This window comes from Hipposideros armiger, unplaced genomic scaffold, assembly GCF_001890085.2.
Source record: "Hipposideros armiger isolate ML-2016 unplaced genomic scaffold, ASM189008v1 scaffold_233, whole genome shotgun sequence".
Classification (NCBI taxonomy): domain Eukaryota; kingdom Metazoa; phylum Chordata; class Mammalia; order Chiroptera; family Hipposideridae; genus Hipposideros; species Hipposideros armiger.
Window position 1 is genome coordinate 1,149,761 of NW_017731583.1, and position 20,279 is coordinate 1,170,039.

The 20,279-nt window shown below is 40.2% G+C and overlaps 2 protein-coding genes across 8 annotated transcripts in view; one reads left to right on the top strand and one right to left on the bottom strand.

Annotated features, from left to right (window-relative positions):
• The window catches only part of CCT8 (chaperonin containing TCP1 subunit 8), a 14,719-nt gene extending 8,531 nt beyond the window's left edge, over positions 1 to 6,188 (bottom strand). Inside the window, exons 1-4 of one of the 2 annotated variants that reach the window (XM_019654965.1) lie at positions 5,927 to 6,188; positions 2,619 to 2,709; positions 1,841 to 1,920; positions 122 to 271 (exon numbers count right to left, since the gene is read on the bottom strand). In XM_019654965.1, coding sequence (XP_019510510.1) covers positions 122 to 271; positions 1,841 to 1,920; positions 2,619 to 2,709; positions 5,927 to 5,986 — 381 coding nt within the window. In that variant the 5' untranslated portion in view covers positions 5,987 to 6,188. The remainder of the gene's footprint in view (positions 1 to 121; positions 272 to 1,840; positions 1,921 to 2,618; positions 2,710 to 5,926) is intronic. The other variant, XM_019654964.1, reaches the window with a different exon arrangement.
• A 33-nt stretch (positions 6,189 to 6,221) lies between these two features.
• The window catches only part of MAP3K7CL (MAP3K7 C-terminal like), an 83,721-nt gene continuing 69,663 nt past the window's right edge, over positions 6,222 to 20,279 (top strand). For 4 of the 6 annotated variants that reach the window (XM_019654973.1, XM_019654969.1, XM_019654971.1 and 1 more), the window contains exon 1: positions 6,223 to 6,377. The gene's annotated coding sequence lies outside the window, so the exon portion shown is untranslated. Of the gene's footprint in view, positions 6,378 to 20,279 lie in introns of all 6 variants that reach the window. The other 2 variants (XM_019654972.1, XM_019654974.1) reach the window with 2 other exon arrangements.

The window sequence follows — 20,279 nt, forward strand, 5'->3', positions numbered from 1 at the left end:
TGGAGGTATGAAGTAGGGATGACACTTCATCAACATCTCGAAGATTTTTTGCAGAACAACATACCAAATCAGGGAGAATCTCATGGGCTTTTCTGTAGGCTATTTCATAACCTTCTATGACCTCTGAAACTGACAGGCCGATTCTCAGAAGCTCTTCAGCTAATTCCAGAAGAGCTCCGGCAAACACCAGAACAAAGTTTGTGCCATCTCCAACCTCTTGCTCTTGCATGTGAGATGCCATTACGATCATTTTTGCAGCAGGATGCTGTACCTGATAGAGGGGTTTCAGTTTAAATAGCAAGTGAAAGCAAACAATATAATACATTTCCATTTCTTCTTAAATTAACCAACTCCCATCTCCCTGTAGGCCAGCTAACTCCATTCAATCACATTGTTCTATGCTAGATAGTGTGGTCATAAGATGACAATCCGAGTCCCTCTAGGCCCATCAGCACAAATGCATCACTGTAAGTGAAAACACTTCAAAGTGCACCTTCTTTTGTTCAGTCATCTAGTATGTACATCTCCACACAAGGTTCAGAACATTATTTACTAAATTAAAAAACGAAGTGATTCCAAGCATTAAAACCTAGGCATATTTTAAAAGAAGCCCCAGAAGAGCCAAAATAGTCGTGATTAACTTGGTCATGAATCTCAATTTCTATATACAGAGGGTGCCAAAAAAAATGTATATACATTTTAAGAAAAGTAAAAACTGTATTGAACTTTTAATACTCAATGTATACTTATAACAAAAGATGAATACAAGTCACATTTGACTTCTGCAATTACAAGAGGTGCTCAAAGTGGTTACCATCAGCATAATTTTAATATAGTTTTTTCCTTTCTTAAAATGTGTATACATTTTTTTGGCACCCTCTGTATATTCTTATTTTAAGGGGTGTCAATTGTGGTTTAAAAAAAGAGAAATAAAATGTTTCATACAAAAGTGTATCAAAATTTTAAGTGGGTTTTCCTTAAGGTTTAGATACTTTTTAAAAACAAGCAAGGAGTAACAACTGGTATCAGTGAGAAAACAAAAATGTCAGTATTATAGTTTTATTATAAAGACAGTTCTCCCATCATACTTGAATAAAACTCCTGAGAACATTACAGTGTACAACATAACATTCACAAGTCCCTCCATAAATATCATGTGGAATTTAATTTGTTGTTCTGTTTAATGTATTATTTTAAGACTATATTGTTATTTAAGAAGTTAGAGAAATGTTAACATATCAAGTTTCATTAAATGGATTAAGTTCTGGTGCTTTAAGAGCGAAGTTCAGGAAAATTCCGAGGTTGAACATATCCTTCAATTGCAAAGCAGCAAAAGAGGAATGGCTGTGTGTGTTCACGTGCAGAACTTCCTCTAACCCCGCTGGCACATCTATTCTACAGACGCTAGTAACATCACAACCGCAGTTGTGCAAAATGCCACTGACTGCTCTATTTTCACAAAACCAAACAAATGTGTGTGTGTTTTTTTTTAAACCACTGTTTTAAGTATCATTTGTTTCTGCATTATGGAACAATTCACTTCAGTGTCACACACTATAGAATGAGACAACGTATTCAGTTTGGAACGATGTTTATTCAGTAAATATACTTTTATCACAATAAATCCCTCCATAAATGACTTACAGGACTTTCTCAAGTGGCTAAAATGTTAAACCTAAGAGAACTCTTTATAATTAGAAAAATCTGTATAATAAATTTTCAAGTTGAAAAAAAGTCCCTTGATATAGAATCCGAAATGTAAGGTTTCTTCTATGTTAAATTATACTTAATTTTTGATGTCATTAAAACATTTCTTAGCTTTCTAAAAGAAATAACTTACTTCCAGCTCTCTTAAAATAGTCGCTGCATCATTTGTCACAAACAACTTCTCTAGGTGGTTGATAACCATCTTGTTCATTCCTCAAAAATAATAGTTAGAAAAACAAATCCATTACTACTCAAATCCTTCTCCAAGGACCCAGGAAAATCTAGTCAAGAAGAAATATACATTTGTATGCACTTCTTAAAATACCACTGGAAAAACTCAACACACACTATCTATTCTTTAAGATTATCTCACAACCCTATGGCTCTCCCCTACTTGCATGCCCATTATTTCTTTCCTTTCTAATGTCCTGTGCTTATTAGGGAGGGTGTCAACACTCTCTGGTTTTTGTTCAATAAATATAAATTATATTAACATGTACAAAGAGCAAAATAATCTACTTAAAAGTGTATTTAGTTTTTCCTTATTCCGTAAATCTGTATCAATTATATTCAGTAAATGGTAAGAGGCAAGAGAGAATTTTCTCCCTTCAATCATAATGTCACTTTATATAAAGAACTGTTCAGCATTGAACATTGGGTACTGTCTCGATAGTGAAAGGACCATAAAGTAACATTTTGATTCCTATTTTTCTAAAGATATCTGAATTGCTGATTAAAAACTGGAAACACTGTATTGGTGTCACTGAACTATGAAATAACTTTTAAAGCCATACATACTACATGATGGCTAAACCTCAATTTACACAGTTAATACCCTTGCAGTAAGCTTGAAAGAACTAGTACATGAAATTTTACTACTGTATCTTTTAAAAGATTAATTTGGAAATTACCATTTGGTCCATACGCTGTACGAGTCGTTTGGGCAAGCTCCTTGCAAGCCTGTATGTTCCTGTACACAGCCTCTTCTAATCCTGAAAAATGCTGTAAAAGAACTTCTGATTAGACAGGACAGCAAAACACAGTAATTTTCTTCATCAGTAAAATGTGGGTAATAATAATAGCACGGTACCTTCTCACAGGACTGCTGAGACAATCAAGTAAGATTTGTGTATGTAAAGCATGGTGCTTGGTATTTATAAATGATCCACAAATTGGCTCCTAGTTTAAAGAATAAAGCATGACATTTCTAGGGACCACCAGTACATACTTACACATTCAAACGTAAGGCCTATAATTTTTTTTTTTTAACACAGTTTGTGGGAAACGAGTAAACTCGTCATAGCGCTTTTTATACCACTTTGTAAGCGGGCATTTTCCCACCAAATCGCATCGTAACAAAGAGGTCTCTATACCTGAGTTAAAGCGCTATGACGAGTTTACTCGTTTCCCACAAACAGTGTGATACCAAAGCGCGGGAGTTAACTCAGGTATAGAGACCCCTTTGTTACAACGCGATTTGGCAGGAAAATGCCCGCATACAAAGTGTTAATGTAGTGAAAAGTGAAGGGAAGAGTGCTAAGATTGATTAGAGAAAGCATATGCGCTACTTCAGGTAAAAATACCTTTTGTTTATCAGTACTTTCTAAAAGTTGTAATGTGGTATGAACACTGTTCTAATTGCGTTAGAACCTGAGTATTGTAGAGCTAACAGTTCTATGTTCACTGGGAATTCCCACTGAACGTACCTGCCTCCCAAATGTTTAGGGACTAAAGTATACAGACTTGAATGGCAACGCAATTCCAATGTGCACGTATTGAAAAACTGATGAATCGCTCACAGTACGAAAATTCTCAAGTTTTACATTGGATTTCTTTTAGACGTGATCTACTTGTGACCTGGTAAGTTTCATGAGCCTATTGTTCATGTGAGCATTTTTCTAGATCTGCTTTGCCTAACATAGCAGGCATTAGCCACATCTGGCTATTTAAATTTTATGTAATTAAAATTAAAAATTCAGTTTGTCAGTTGAACTAGCCACAGTTCAAGTGCCCAGTGGCTACATGTGGCTAATGGATACCATACTGGACAATGCTGATATATATTTCCATCATTGCAGAAAGTTCTATCAGACAATACGTTCCAGAGCATAAGGTGTGGTTTTATAATTTTCACAAAAGGAACTGGGATCTATACAAGGTCAATAATCACTACTTTAAGGCCGGCCAAGTGGCGCGTTAGTTGAGTTGGCTTGGGACACCAGCTCTGAGCAGCAGGGCCCCGGTTCAGATCCCACATGAGGGCCAGTGACGCTGCGCCCTCTACAGCTAAGATGGTGAACAACAGCTCGACCTGGAGCTGGGCTGCCGTGAGTCGCCGGCGACGGCGTAGGCTGCAGTGGGGCTGGCCTGGCAGCGATCGTGAGCTACCGTGAGCCACTGTGAGCAGCCGTCCAGTGGCAGGAGAGCGACTGCCTCACCCAGGAAGAGCACAATGATCAAAATACCAACATGGGGCAGTGAAGCGACGTCCTCCACAACTAGACTAAAGAACAAAAGGACAGCAACTTGTCTGTTTCCCTTCCCCGATTCCCCAATTAAAAAAAAAAAAATCACTACTTTAGAAGCAGTGTCTTCAACAAGGGTTGGCCTTTTAGAATAGCATTTAGTCTGATCTCCTGCCTTATACTCTTGCTTCTTCCCTACCTCACCCCCATTCTCGGATGAACAACCATCTTATTACAAATCGGATCCCATCAAACCTTTCAATGATTTCCCGTAACTCTTAAGGATAAATTGTAAATCCCTCCTCAGGGCTACACGGCCCGACATGTTCTGGCTCTTAGCTACATCTCCCCTAAAATCATCTTACTATTCCTGCCTTCCTTTGATAAGCTTCAGCCCCATCAACCTTTCTCACTGTTTTAACAGCTCAAACTCATTCCATCCTCAAGGTGTTTGTACTTACTGGTCCCTCAGCCTGGAACACTTTCCCTTTTCATCGTGGCAGGTTCCTTTTGTCACTCAGCACTGACCTAAGAGTTCTTTGCTAAACGTCTTATTTCATTGTTCTAGCTATCCCGACTCCCCTTGTTTTGGTGGCAGACTTTGTTACTTCCTGTCATTTTTTACTATAGTACTGTTTATTTCCATTACCATTATTTGAAATTATCCTTTTTGCTTGATCATTCGTTATTTCTGCCTCAGAATAAAAACTATGACTTTTCAGCCTGACTTCTTTTTGTGTATAAAGTAAGCAGTGGTCGATGTCCTTTTCAGCAAAGCAGTTTCACCAACATTTACATTAAACCCTTTTATTTATTTGTACTCATTTTAACCCTAAAGTGCATCCTGCCTAAAACTGTTACCTATAACTGAACGGCGCTGATCTATATTTCCTTAATTTAAACATAGGAAATTGGGGGGACAAATAAAAAAAGCACTATTGGAACAGCCCAAGAGACAAATTTATCAGCAATGCGTTGAAATATATATATATTTTAAATCATGCTGTTTAAATTACGTTCGAGGTCTGGCCATAAAACAAAGCAGTTTTATTTAGGCCAGGATGTCACTTACCCTGTGGATTACACAGGTAAGTCTGACAGTTACAACTCAAAGGTATCACCTTTTGGTCCAATCTCCTCAATTTAAAGATAAAGGAAATTTATCTTAATTATTTAATTGATAAATTAAAATTTATCAATTTAAAGATAAAAGAAAGCAAAACCTCCAGGGCTAAGTTTTACATCAAGGTAGCTAAGTTTGGGCCAGAACCCTTTTGGATGGTCTGTCTGTCCTACTATAACGCACTACTTTTACGAGCTAAAGGGGGAGCCCTGTTTCTCAGAGGGCTCTTCTTGGAAGACAGCTGCCAAGAACTGGCCCTTGTTCCTCTCCTCTCCTCTTGAAGGATGGAGACTCGAATCTTGAAGGATGGAGGAAAAATGCACGAGCTGCTTTACGCTCGCCCGGCTGGTCAACTCAGGTTGCGACTCCTGCGGCCTTGTCCCTAACCCGCCGCCTCCAGCCTCTTCACGCTCCCTAGGGTCGGGCAAGGCCAGGAATGACCGCGGGCCTCGGCGGCCGAGACCTCCAGACAACACCTCCCTTTCTGGAATCTTCTCTTCCTTCCACCGCTGTGCCGGGGCGGGGAGGGGGGGGGCACACCCGGCCCGTTAGTAGGCCTTTTTCCTTCGCTGCGGCCGCCGCAGCCCTACGCCGGCTCTCCCACCTCCCTCCCCTTTCCTCCATTCCTCACCTTAGCTCCATCCTTGAGCATCTGGGCAAAGCCCGGGGCCTTGGGGACATGCAGCGCCATGACTAGACCGCAGGCAGTCGTCCACACGCCGGCCCGCAAGATCCCAGCAGCAGCGAGGGGCACGCACAGCCTCCTGGGAAGGCAGCGTGCCGCGGCCTCACGCCCCTCCTCTCTCTCCAACTAGGCCCGCCCCTTCCCCTGCGCCGGTAGAAGCCTCGCGAGATACAGCAGTTCCTGCAGCCAGAACCGAATTGACGATCCTCGATCAGGTCGATCGACCATGCTGATCGCAGAACGCGCCATCAGTCTTCGAGCCTACGCACGCGCAGGCGGCCCAGGCAGTTGAGGCAGCTCCCGACTGTCCCCAGGGTCGAGACTCCGGGGTTGGAACGTTAGACTTTTGCCATTTCTGACCTGGAAGCCACGCCTCCCTCCTAATATTAATTTCCAGGTAATCTTCCAGACCCACCCGTAACATCAGGGCAGGTGTTCCCACTTATCCCGAAGCAGAGCATCTGCCCTCATCCGCACAATCTATCGTTGGGCTTCTGCTCTGTCTTGGGCATAGTAAGAAGTGCTGGGGACGTGGGAGTAATAATTAAAATCTGTAAGGATAACTACATACTGAATGCTCATATGTGCCAGACTCTGTTATTGGCTTTCCATGCGGTATCTTAGCTAATGGCCAATCTTACGAGTTAACTATTATCTTCTCCATTTGGTAGAAGCGGAAACAAGTTTACAAATGGCAATTTGTCCAACATCTCAGCGTTAGTAATGTTAAAGCTAGAATTCCTACCCAGATCAGACTGACTGCAGAATGCACGTTCTTAACCACTATCAATATTCCTTTTTTTCTGCTTTTTCCTTGAAATACAAAACCCTTTAACTTGCCCAGAATCTTTTAAAACCTGATCTGTGTGTCTTCCTGCATCAACACATGGCTCATTTCAAAAAGATTGAATGGTAATGGAATATTTTTAAAAATAATGTCACACTTGAAAGTAATCCCCTCTTGTTGAAAATACGAAGGGGAAGCTGGATGGCTCAATTGGTTAGAGTGTGTGCTTTGAACAACAAGGTTGCTGGTTTGATCCCCACATGGACCACTTTGAGCTGGGCCCTCCTTTAAAAAAAAAATACAGAAAACATGAAGCAGAATGTTTTGACTCGGCTTTTGTTCTTTGACGAACAGTACAAATTAACATTTTCTTTAAATTGGGACAGATTTAGTGTGGCTTAAGGAATAATCACGTGTCATTCCTATCATCAGTTATCACTTTTAGTTTTTTTCCTGAAAAAATACATAATTATTAACATTTTTAAAAAAATGCTTTTTTGCCACCTCAAATGGTATGTAAACCACCTATTGGGAAGCATTCCAAGAAATCAGCGGTTCTCAGTGTGGTCTGGGGACCTCAGAAGTGTGCTAAGACCTCTCAGAGTTCTCCAGGAGAAAACTATTCTCAATAATAATACTGAGACATTTGTTCTGTCATTGTTTCAGTGGAGAGTTTGCCAGAAGTTACAGAATATGTGTGACTAAAACAGTTTGAATGCAAAAGGCATGAGAAACCAGTTATCTTCTATTAAACCAGATATAAAAGAGATTTGCAAAAATGTAAAACAATGCCACCCTTCTCATTTTTTTTATTTTGAAAGATAGTTATTTTTAATAAAATATGTATGTTATGTGATGGGTTTATTACTGTTATTTTTTAAATTAATATTAAAAAATAACCAGTTTTGGTTTATAAAACGGGACATATTGATAGCTGTAACCCACATAAAGAAAAGCTATTTGAGAATATTAATAATTCTGAAGAGTAAAGGGGTCTTAAGACTGAAAAATTATAGTACCACTGCAATAGATCAGTCTTGAACAATAATAGAACAACTGAAGATTTTTCTCATGATTAGCTAAGAAATAAAACTGTCATTTATCTGACTCAAAAAGAGTATTACTTATAACCCAAAATAAAAGGGGTTAAAATTACATCTGATGAAATTTCATTAATAAAAAATGACTAAGGAGTCAATTATTGATAAAGACCATGGAAAATTAAACTTGAGGATGAAACAATTCATGAATCAAATTTCCATGGAATGTTTATAATAAAAAATTGACCTTACACTTAATTTTAATAAATTAAAAACGAAATGGAAAGAATTGAAATCAATTAAAATCAGTGTGGTAATTTATCAAGAAATTGAATTGATTTAATTGCCAAGAAGGATGATTTTTAGATGAAAATTCATTAATTTTGTATTGCTTAGGTTAAGCTGTATTCATAATTACAGAATCAGAGCATCCAGGGTAAAATTTCCACTGGATCTGAATAATAAGCCAAATAATCTTTGCCCAGGAAAGAAAATAAACACAAAACTTTAATGTGGCTTCAAGGCCTAGGTTCAGTCCCTGCTTATCTCCCATGTTTCTTCTCCTTGCTCTTCCAGTCTGTCTTCTGCCCACAATGGCCTGAGTATCCATCCTGTCTGTTTTACCTCTTCTGTATTTACCTCTTCTGAAAGCAGAGGGCCTTTGCCTCTGCTTTCCTTTATCTAGGATGCTCTTCCACTCCCTTTCGGCTGAAGTTAGGTGTCACCTGAAAATGTAGCCTTTAGCTGTCTCCTGGATTGAGGGTGCCTGCCCTTCCCGCTCCCTATATTCAGGAGGAACTCCACTCTTGCCCTGGGTGCGTATGTCCAAGCCATCGGGCCTCCACTAACCAGTCACCATTTGTTTCCAGTGACTTTGTTTCTATTTTTTTCCTCTTTCTTTCTTTTGTCACTGTACTTTAGAATTTTTTTTTTAATGTTTTGGCCTTGTCTAGTGTTTTAAATTTTTTGGTATTCTTATTTAATTTTACGGACTCGCATTAAATCTTTAATCTTCTGGCTTTACTTCCCTCCCCGCCCCCCAATTTGTATTATTGATTTCATGTTATTATATCATCTGTTTTTCTCTAGTTGTCCATCAAATTTGATTCTTTTTATTTGATTTTGGATTTTATGACTCATTTTGTGTTGGCTTATTATTTTACTTCAGTTTCTTTTGTGTGTGTGAAAATATCGATTTTCCGTTATAAATTTAATTTTTTTTAAATTTTAATCAAGTTTCTTTAGGCTTAAGGGAACCCCCGTTTCTCTCTCTGAGTTTGGAAACACGTACATGGGAGTCAGGCAACTGGGATTGAGAGTACATGCTGGAGGACATGGCTTAGTGTGAAAGCCCAGACACGCTTGTCTGTGATGGCTGCTTTGCGCTGAATTGGAATAGAAGAGAAGAAAAGAGGAAGATAGGCTTTAAATGGGTTAACTCCGTTAATCTGGAAATAAAAAGCCCAAATGAGAGGCAATTAACATTTATTTGGGATCAAAAAGAATTGCAATTGACAGAAGCACAGATTCAGGTAGAAACCCAAATAGTGTCCCAATACAGGGTGAAGGCAGAGGGTTTTTATGAGAAGAAAACGAAGGGGATGATTACATGAATACAAGAAAGAGATTTCTATTGGTGGTAACAAACCGAGTTACTCTTAATATGGCTGGTTACCAATTTTACCTTCAGAAAGCGAGTCTGTGAGCATCAGTCCTTGTGGTCAGGCTGTCTACCTTCCTGTTGGACTTACAAGCAGTTGTTTGTAAGACAATGTTGGTTTGGCTCAGTTCAAGGGTTATTTTGCCCAGTTCAAATATTCAAAAATTTCAAGGAACAAGACGTGCAAGGCAGTTCCTCTGGAATGGCTGCTTCAAATCCATTTTAAAATAGCTCCATTTATGTCATTTTCCACAACTCTGTAATCAAGAAAGGTGGCCCCATGTCACCCACAGCAAGGTAAGGATTTTGAGGCAAGAGGCTCAAAGAGTCTTGGGGTATAAACTGGCATATGATATTTTCAACTGAGTAGTTGATGTATCTTTCAGGAAGTTTCTGGAATGAACAATAAAGTTATTTGGCACTTTTTCTTCCTGAGTCAGTGTCTCCTGGAAAAAAGTTATTGATGAAGATGTTGGAATAGTAAAGTCATGTTAATGTGAGTGGCAAGCTGTGTGGGTACAGATGGCTTTAGTTGTCACTGCTGATGCTTTTCCTAGTGACAAAGAGGATCCCCTCCGGTTGGTTGAGTCTCCTGTGAGCTCAACATTAGGACTGGTGTCTTGGTCCAGAGAGTCTGTTCATTTCCTTTGCTCCAATCCTGGTGGAGGAGGCCAGTTTGGATTCAGAAGAGGGAGCTAGGCTGATGCTGAGTGCAAATAGGCAGATGCAGCATTTGCTGATGCCACTCCTCATGCCATGACCAGAATGTCTACTCTCTATTTTCGGTTGTTTAGCTGGAGGTTGCTTCCCTTCCATTAAGAAGATTCCTGTACTAACGCATGGCATAGTTGTGGTCTTAAGATAATGTTCTTACACTGCCTTACTTTAAAAGCTTCAAGCAAACTGATGTATCCATTCTGACTATATTAATCATTTGACTGCAGGAGGCCTTAAATCTAAGGTTTTTGGTCCCTCTTTTTCAGTTAGAGGGGGAAAAAGTTTCACAGAGGTAAGGATGTGCCAGTTATGCTCATATTTTTCAAACTTCTTGGGGGATAGAGGGACGATGGCTCCCAAACTCTCCTAGTTAGCTCAGGCAGCCATAACAAAATAACCATAGACTGGGTGGCTTAGGAAATTTTTTTTTTTTTCTCAGAGTTCTGGCAGCTGAGCAGTCTAAGATCGAGGTGCCAGCAGGTAGGTTTCATTCTGAGGCCTCTTATCTTGGCTTGGAGGCAGCCACCATCCTGCTGTGTGCAGGATCTCTGATGTCACTTCTTACAAGAACACTAATCCTGTTGTATCAGGGCACCACTGTTCTGACCTCATTTAACCTTAGTTACCTCCTGTCAGCCCCATCTCCAAATATAGTTACACTGGGAGTTGGGGCTGTAACATACAAATCTGAGGAGAACACAGTTCAATCCATAGCATCCTTATTCTCAAAGGAACTTTTTTGACCTGATTAATTTCTCTGATGAGATTTACCTGGATGCGTATATTGCCCTTATCAGATCACCCACTGTCTGCTTGGGTGCTGGGCCACATTTCTGTCATCTTTGGATTTTCATTGGTTCTATGAACCCCATAGCAGGAAGAACCATTTAAACATGTGGTCTGGTAAAGAACAGATGGAGACATCCCTCAAATCTACAACCATTGACAAATAGAAGATCTGCCTTCCTCTGAGCTACTTGTATGGGGGCGGGGGACCTCAGGGACTTGTTGAATGGTAAATTCCTCACCAACTTCATCTGCATACAGAAGCTGCTCATTCTGAATGGTGGCACATGGGATAAACCTGGAGAGGTCATTTCCCTCTCCCCTGCGAGCAGTGGTGGATGAGGTAGGCTCTTTGAGGTTGCAAGGAAAGGAAATCTACATGCTGAGGTCACTTTAGAGGGTGCATTTATTAAGGATTGCACAACTGTCCTCCAGCCAGAAGGCTTCATGAATGCTGCCAATAGGCTGAGTGTCTCTGAGCCACCATCCTCATGCCTTAGTTTATCTGTCTCTGTGGCTTCTACCCGTGTGGCATGTGCATTTCCTCACTTCTTTCAACCGCTGACCTCTTCTCTGCACATCTTAGCTTCAGCTTGTTTCCCTTTTTCTATATGTCTCTGCTTCCTTGCCCCCCTCAGGTGGGTCTCTGTGTTTCATATTTAAATAACCCCCAAGAGAGAAGATCTGGTTGGTTCAGTTTATTGTTCTCCAGTGAAAAGGCCCCAGGTTCTGCTGAATTTTCACATTCAGGATGCTACAAGCCTCTGTGGCTCTCTTGGCCTAAGCAAGAATTCCTGACACAGCCAATGGAGCCTGGGGGGCAGGATCATCTATAATCTTAGTGTAAGGAACGCTTTGGGGCTGTTTTGTTCCAAAGTGAGCTGTGAGCATGGCCTGCATCCAGAGTTTCATAACTACCTCAGTCAATCATCCCAAGGCTATGCTGTAATTAGTAACTCCCTTAAGAGTCTTTCTGGATCAAGACAAAAAGATACAAAATGTATCAGTTAATCTCTCTCTGTTTATTATCATTCTGAGAGTGGAGATCTTGGACTGGATGAAGGCAATCATTTTCTCCTTCCTTTAAATGTTGGCTTAGTTTTCCTGGTGCTTCTTTGTGCCTACCCATGATTCAAATGGCTAGATTATGAGGATGAGGAAGGTGGAATGGAGAGAGACACATTTACATTCTATTGGTGACGCCTTAGATCTCTGGAGATTGATGAAATCTCTATCTTAGGTGACTTGAGAGAGAAGCCTCCCTTCAGCTTTTATCAATGGATTGTTGATAAACTAAAACTGTGTTTAATCAGTCCTTCTTTTAGTAAAACGAGAAGTTACTTCCCTAGTTCATCTGATGGACATGTTAGACTGGCACACGTATGTGGTCCTGCATTGCAGACGCCAGAGAGCTGAAGCTGTATTTCCCAGGTTCCCTTGCAACTATGGTTCTGGATATAAATGAGTCTCCACCAGTTAGATACCTTCATGTGAGGGGTGGAAGGTGGTAGGGAGACAAGGTCTATTTTCATGCTGCTCTGATAGTCCTGCCAGCAAGCAGAGTCACTAGAAGGTACGTTTTTAGCATCCCTATTCCAGTAGCTACTCTGGAGGGGGCAGCTGTGGAGATGGTGACGGCTTCCTCATCCTGGCTTCCTGCTCTCCGGATTACAGCTGGCGACGTGTTCTTGGTCTCAGGATGTCCAGTGATGGTTCCTCACCTTTTGGATCACCCAGACAGTAGGCTCCCAGGGTGGGTCAGCCATGTGACCTCTGGGATTTATTTCTGGAGATCTACCTTAAAGCATGTCTTCTCCATCCCCTGGTGGATTTTCGTAGCATCTGAATCCTTGTTTTAAAACCCTTTTCTACTTATAATACCTAGAGTGGATTCTGTTTCCTACCTGAGGTGTTGATCGAGATGATTCCTGTGTTCGTCATTGTTAGGAAGCTAAAAACAGTCATGGCTAGGCTGGTGAGATTATATATAAGATGAAATTAAGAAGTCATTCAGGACCTTGCCAAATCCAATATTTAATCTTGATTTTCTAGAAAATTAATTCCTTGTGGCTGCCCCAGAACTGAGAGTCAGGAAAGATTTTGAGGAACCCAAAGAGGAAGATTGAAGAAGTGCCAATATCAAGCAATATGAGAGACCCCCTTGCCCCAAGTTTATAAGTTGAGATAAATTTCTTCTTTCTAGTACATGCAGGAAATATTTCATAGTTTTACTGATTAAAAAGGTCAAATAAGTTACCCAGTGAAGATTTTCTGTTATTAAAATTGTTTATGTCCTGCTGGTAATTGGTCTTTCTAACTTTGTCCTTATGGACTGAAGTATAGTTCATCCCCCTTCTTGAAAAAAAAATATCTCTTTTTGAATTACAGATTTATGAGATTACTGTTTCGCGCCCCCCACCCCCACCCCCCATTGTAGCCAGTTTTTCATGACAAATTGCAGGTCTGGGTTTCTCAGGCCAACATTCTATGCAAGGAGCAGGATTTGACAATGCTGTTCCACCGTAAATTACTTTTCCTTTCTGTTTATTTCAAGACAAGGTAAGAATGAGCACATCTTTTATTGCTCTTTACTCAGGATTTAACTGTGGATAGAACCAGCTATGGGCTAAATTGTGCAATAGTGAACCCAGTCCCGATTCATACACAGTATTTTCCCCGCATCCACAGTTTTGCTTTCCACAGCATCAGTCACCAGTGGTCAACCATGGTCTGAAAATATTAAATAGAAAATTCTGGAAATAATTCCTAAGTTTTCAATTGAGTGTCATTCTGGCTAGCATGATGAGATTTCATGCCGCCCTGCTCCATCCTGCCTGGGATGTGACTCACCCCTGTGTCCGGCGTCTCCACACTGTAGATGCTCCCCACCCATTAGGCAGTTAGTGTCAGTGATCAGGTCTGGTATCATAGTATCACAGAGTTTGTGTTCAAGTCACTCTTATAGTAGCCTGATGCTACACCACGATGCCCATGTCACTTACTTTACTTCATCTCATCACACAGGTATTGTATCATCTCACATCACAGGAAGGATGAGTAGAGTATAAGGTATTTTGAGATAGAGGCCACATTTACGTAACTTATTACAGCATATTTTACAGTCATTCTATTTTATTATTAGTTATTATTGTTAATCTCTTACTGTGCCTAATTTATAAATTTAACTATCATATGTATGTATGTATGTATGTATGTATGTACAAGGTCAGATAATTAAGTTTGCGAACTTGTTGCAATGCTGTTGCTAGCCTTTTTTTGATATCAGAGGGATTATTCATTATGACTTTGAACCAACTAGACAAATAGTTAACCAAGCTTACTGTTTGGAAGTGCTGAAAAGGCTGCGTGAAAAAGTTAGGCAACCTGAACTTTTTGCCAACAATTCATGGCTCTTGCATCATGACAATGCACCAGCTCACACGGCACTGTCTGTGAGGGAGTTTTTAGCCAGGAAACAAATAACTGTATTGGAACACCCTCCCTATTCACCTGACCTGGCCCCCGGTGACTTCTTTCTTTATCTGAAGATAAAGGAAATGTTGAAAGGAAGACATTTTGATGACATTCAGGACATCAAGGGTAATATGATGACAGCTCTGATGGCCATTCCAGAAAAAGAGTTCCAAATTGCTTTGAAGGGTGGACTAGGCGCTGACATCAGTGCATAGCTTCCCAAAGGGAGTACTTCAGAGGTGACCATAGTGATATTCAGCAGTGAGGTATGTAGCATTTTTTCCAGGATGAGTTTGCAAACGTAATTGTTGGACCTCGTATGTATAGGAAAATACAGTATGTATAATAAGGTTCAGTACTATACATGGTTTCAGACGTCCACTTGGGGTCTTGGAACATATCCACTGTGGATAAGGGCAAGGTGGGGGGGAGGAGGGGGCGCTGATGTATAGAATTTGCATGTCAACACTGGCACAAAGATCTGGGCTTGGAAGAACAGTCTCCTGGGCAATTAAGTAATTATTTGAAGATGAGTAAACCAGGAATGTTTTGACTACCCCCTTTCTCTTTGTTTCTTAATATTCATTATTACTTTTGGATGAGCTAGTGGAATCCCTCCCTACTTCCACTGAGAGCAAAAATAATGTTTTGTTTACTAATATTATCAAGCTCTAGAAATGACTTGACCAGCTCTTGATCCTATTTTCTAATATTACATAAAGAAATGGCTTCAATTTAGGCAGTGCGGCCATTAGCAAATGCTGTATCAGTTAGCATTCACAAACCACTCCAAAATTTAGTGGCTTAAAACAACAGCCACTTCCTAGTATTTCTCACAAGCCTAGGGCCGGTTGGGCACTTTGGCTGACCTGGCCAAGCTTTGCAGTATGAGGCAGGAATTGCTTATGGATCTGCAGTCAGCTGGTGGTAGGCTGGGCACCTCGCATGGTCTCATCGTCCACCAAGCTCCCTGGGCTGGTCCTCATGGAAGTGGAGGATTCCAAGAGAGCAAGCAGAAATGTGCTACTATCCCATTGGCCAAAGCAGGTCACATGGCCAAGCCCGGAGTTAGTGTGGGAGGGCAGTATCAAAGAGTGTAGATACAGGAAACATGAAAATGAAGGACAACAGTGCAGTCAATCCACCACAGCCACTCAAACCCCAATCATCCTTTGGCAAGAGTTGTTCAATATTCATTTGCTTTGTATTCACCAGTTGCACTCAGCAAGTTATCTTAGGAAAATATTGGGACCAATTGACCTTGTAGGATTCATTAGAAAGCAATATTACTTAAATTAAAATTTTCTTTTGGCATTTTGCTGAGGTTTGTTTCTTTGTTTTTCTTGAGCCACAGAGAGTGATTGGTATAATACCTGTATTGAAAAGATTCAGGCTAAAAATGAATCTTTTTTTGTGTTGTAGAGCTTTGGTGTCTTACTTTACCATTTATATTTTGAAATGAATTCAGAAATTTTTGCAAGGCACAATATTGGTCCTTTTAAAAAGGTATTTAGTTGTTTAGCCTGGTTAATTTTCTCTGTCTTACTCTACCACACAGAATATTTGCACCTTGTATTCTAGTTTGAGAATGTAACTTTTAACCATCTTTCATCCAGTCTTAATCAAAAGCCTAGCTGAAAAAGTGTGTGTTTGAGGGAAATGCCCTGAATGCCATGTAGTACACTTTCATTTCGGTCAGTGGATCAAGTCAGACCATCAGTGCTCTAGTTCTTTGGAGAAGTGAGTTTGACCAATTGTATTTTGGTATCACGCCATTGTGTTATAATAGGATAGTGAAAGAAACAGCCAGATACAATGGACAACTGTCTGTACTAGAGGCCTGTTTTTGTGGATGTCAAACATTTCATTGCATAGTATCTTTTTGTTTCTCTCTTAAACTTCTAGAAACTTTGAGTCAAATGTGTAGCCTGGCTTTACCAACTATGTAAGACAATAGTGTGACATTTCTGTATATTACTCACTGTTTGGTTTTATTATTTTCTTGCTTGTTCTGTCTTGTTTTTCCCAAACTACCTCAAAAAAAATCCTTATTGATTTTATTTGTTTTTATAAGCCACATCAAATCCTTTAGGGAACGAAGTGAGGTATAAATATGTTTTTTAAAATGCTAGTTTATAAATTTACGGATGGTTTGGGGATGATTAAAGGGGTAGAAGCCTCACTTCAGAGTAGTTGTTTTTCATCAATTTAGTAAGAGGGATTTGCAGTTTTTGCTAGAAACAAAACCACACTGTAAGTATCCCAACACCAACATATAAAACAAGCGGTAGACATTACATTACTGTACATTGATTCCATTAAAAACAGTGAGGGGAATAAGGGATCATTGCGGATGTTTTTTTCCTTAAGTTAGACACACAAATTGATTTGTGTAAGATGGCCTCTGATTTCTTTTAGGTACTCAGATCCTGAGCCAGTACTTATTTTTGTGGTTGGATTAGTAAGGATGCTTGGTGGTTCAAGGGCTTACCAGCCATCGTCATTCTCACTGTCCTATTCTTAATTTTTGGCTATTTTTATTACAATGATTTCCACTATGATTTTCATTAGGGGCAGTCATTAGTCTCAGGGGAATAAAATTAAGGAAGGATCTATTTATGTAGTGGTTAGCAAGAGCAATTACATTTTCTCATTGCTATTTGATTCAGCTGTTTTGTGTTTCTTAGCAGATATTCACTTATTCACACTTCTGACTAGGCCCAGTTGCACCACTGAGGGGAAAGTTACATCACATCAGGAATCCTGGAGAAGAAAAAGGGTAATGGCTGTGAAAAATCCTCTACCCCCCAAAGATCTTTTTACTCCCTTACATCATCATACAGGGATTTTTGACAACTTAGGAAAATATAGTCTAACAACAATTAGAAATTAACTTTCTGAGATGAATAAGAAAATTTATTTAGAAACAAGAAATGCAAGGAACTATGTTTAGAAAAATGTAACAATACACAATCACGTATCTCAAGATGACCCTCAAACATTGCCAAAAAATTACAAAGGAAAAAAGAAGTTAGCAAGAAAAATGCCTGTCTCCAAGTGCATGCACTTTCTTCTCATTTGAGACAGGGAAAGACTGTTAGGCCCTCACCTGGGGCCTTTAGCACTGAAAATTGTAAAATAATGACACCAATGCCCATAAACTTTGTAGCCTGATTTCTTACACAGAGCAAATGAGAACAGGTGTGGGAATGCACAAGGTAACAGTCAGACCTACGGATATTAGCAAGAAGTAATGGATAATAGCCAGCCAGACAAGGGCCTGACAGGTTTCAGGGAGACTTGAACAACTGGGGAGGCGTCATTGGGGCTATTCAGTGAAGTCATTGCACGTATCAGTGCATTACACTTAAAGTGATCATGGGCTATGAATAAACAATATAAGCAATCTTGTTTAAGCAGTCATTGAACATGTCAACTACATTTAAATTCTATCAAAAATGATTTCATTTTTAAAAACACCTGTTGGTCCTTGACAGGGGGTAGTGCTTCACTTGTCTGGAAAATTCATTTATAGAGAAAACCTCATTCCTCCAATATTACATATGACTGAAATGCTACTATATTTAATATTCATCGAATGCTAATGACATGGTAATTGTGTTGTTTGAAGCAATGTTGTGATGACTTTGGTGCAGAATCATAACTGTTTATCACTCTCCATGAAAGAACACAGGTAGCTAAATTACTTCCACGCGAAGTGAGCAGGCGGTTCAGATCACTGCAACTTCAGCGGTTATGTGGGATGTGGCGACAGGTCTTAACGTATGCCAGCCCTACTCCAACCCCTTCCTATAAGACTGTCAACTGTGGTCCTGTTTTCATTGAAAATGCTGTAGGAAAAACTGTAGAAAAGCAGCAGGGAGAAATGCACCTGGGACTCTCTGAGCTAAGTCTTGCTGTTGGCAAGTCTGGGCGATCTACAGGAGGTCCGTCGCCTGTTCCTTAAGGTGCTGATTGAAACTCTGGGACACCAGTGCTTTCCCTTAATACAAAACCAATTTTGAGCCAAGTCATTTCAACCCTTTTGAAAACTGACTCTAAAATAGCATGTGATATCCCGAGGAAAAAATAAACCATGATTTAGTAAACTAAATGATCCACGGAGTAAGGATTGCTTTATATGGTATTCACACAGAAAGAGAAGGGACAGATGATAAGTGTGGCCGGGAAAACAGATCCCTGATGTGCCCATGTGAGTTCTAACTTGAGATGGACCTCTTGTGTTCCCAGGCCAGGAAGTGTTTGCTTCCCACCAGCTCTGGGAAGTGGGCGGAAGGGTTCTCAGCAAGCCTGGGAAATACAAAGTCACCCAGTGATGCTCTAGGGGAAAGTAAGGAATGTTTATGTAATTTCATAGTGACCGCAGCATTTGTAGGAGTGTTCCTTCAGATTCATTTCATCATAAGCAGGTTGCCATGTTGCTCCAGATGTCAAAAATCAAGAAGGGTGAATGGTGCTGGCTTAAGATTTGACTTCAATTTAATTGATGATAATGATGATGAGAAAGATAACACAGTAAAACATGCCCCACAATAATGAGAATTTGACTTTCTGGTGCTTGGCAGTTGACTTCCATCTTCATCTTGGGCTCTGTCCTCACTTTGTTAATATCATAATAACTTGACCCTGAATTTTAGGAGTCAAAATGTTGACTCCTAAACGTTGGACCTCACTTATGGCATTAATGAGTATGTCAAAGTTTATAGAATAACCATCATTCTGATGATAAAGCCCCTTGTTGAGTGTTCCCTGTGCCATGGGTTCCTTTGTGCGGAGTCCTTCTTATACGTTATCTCATTTCATCTTCACAGCCATTCTGACGCAAACCCTCTAATGGCTTCCCATTGGACTTAAAATAAAAACCCAACTCTGTACCAGGGCCTCTACCACCCAGCATGATCTGCCCCCTCTCCGCCTCGTGTCCTGCTTCTCTTCCACCCACTCGGCCTCGTTTTGTTCTTGAAACATGCCACGCTCACTTCCTCTTCAGAGCTTCCCACCAGCTGTTCCCTCTGCCTGGACAGCTGTTCCCCAGACCTTAGCATGGGTGACTCCCCCGTGTCAGTCAGGCCCCAGATTAAATCTCACCTCCCAGAGAGGGTTTCCTGGACAACTCTGTCTACAGAAACTCATCAATACCTCATTTACATTACTGTTTTATTTTCATCGTCACACCTAATAGACTCTGAAAATTTTCATGTTAATTCATTTTTAAAAGGCTCTCTCTCCACCAATAGGGGGGATGTAATCTTCCTGAGAATTGGGACCAAACATGTTGTTTATTACTCTGTTCCCAGCTCTTAAAACAGTGTTTGGCACATATAGGTATTCAGTAAATGAATGAACTCCAATTTTTGGATCAGGAAGCTGGAGCCCAGAGAGGTTATGATATCTGTCTTAGGCCACACAGCTCCTAAAGGATTATGCAGGATTTATCCAGACTTCATTCCAAAGCCCATTTTCTTAAACACCATGCTATAAGGCACCGATTAAGAGATTTCTTTACATCAAACCTGGACTCATAAAGGTTACAGTGGAAACTAAAGTTAGATGCCCAAGAGGGGAATCCCAGCTTTGTTTTAATCTCCTAAATTAATTGAGTAGGTAAGTGCTTCTTTATTGACCTATTATGCAATAAATAGTGCCCATATTTCTCAAAAGTGCTGAATTTCCAGACAGTACACTCAGGAGAGAGCAGAACTCTGAAAGTATTTCACTTACATTCTAATAAGTCTGGTAAAAAATAGATGTTTTTTCAGCAGTTTAACTCTGAGAAGCGAAGCTGAAATATAGACACACAATTTAGGCTGTTCC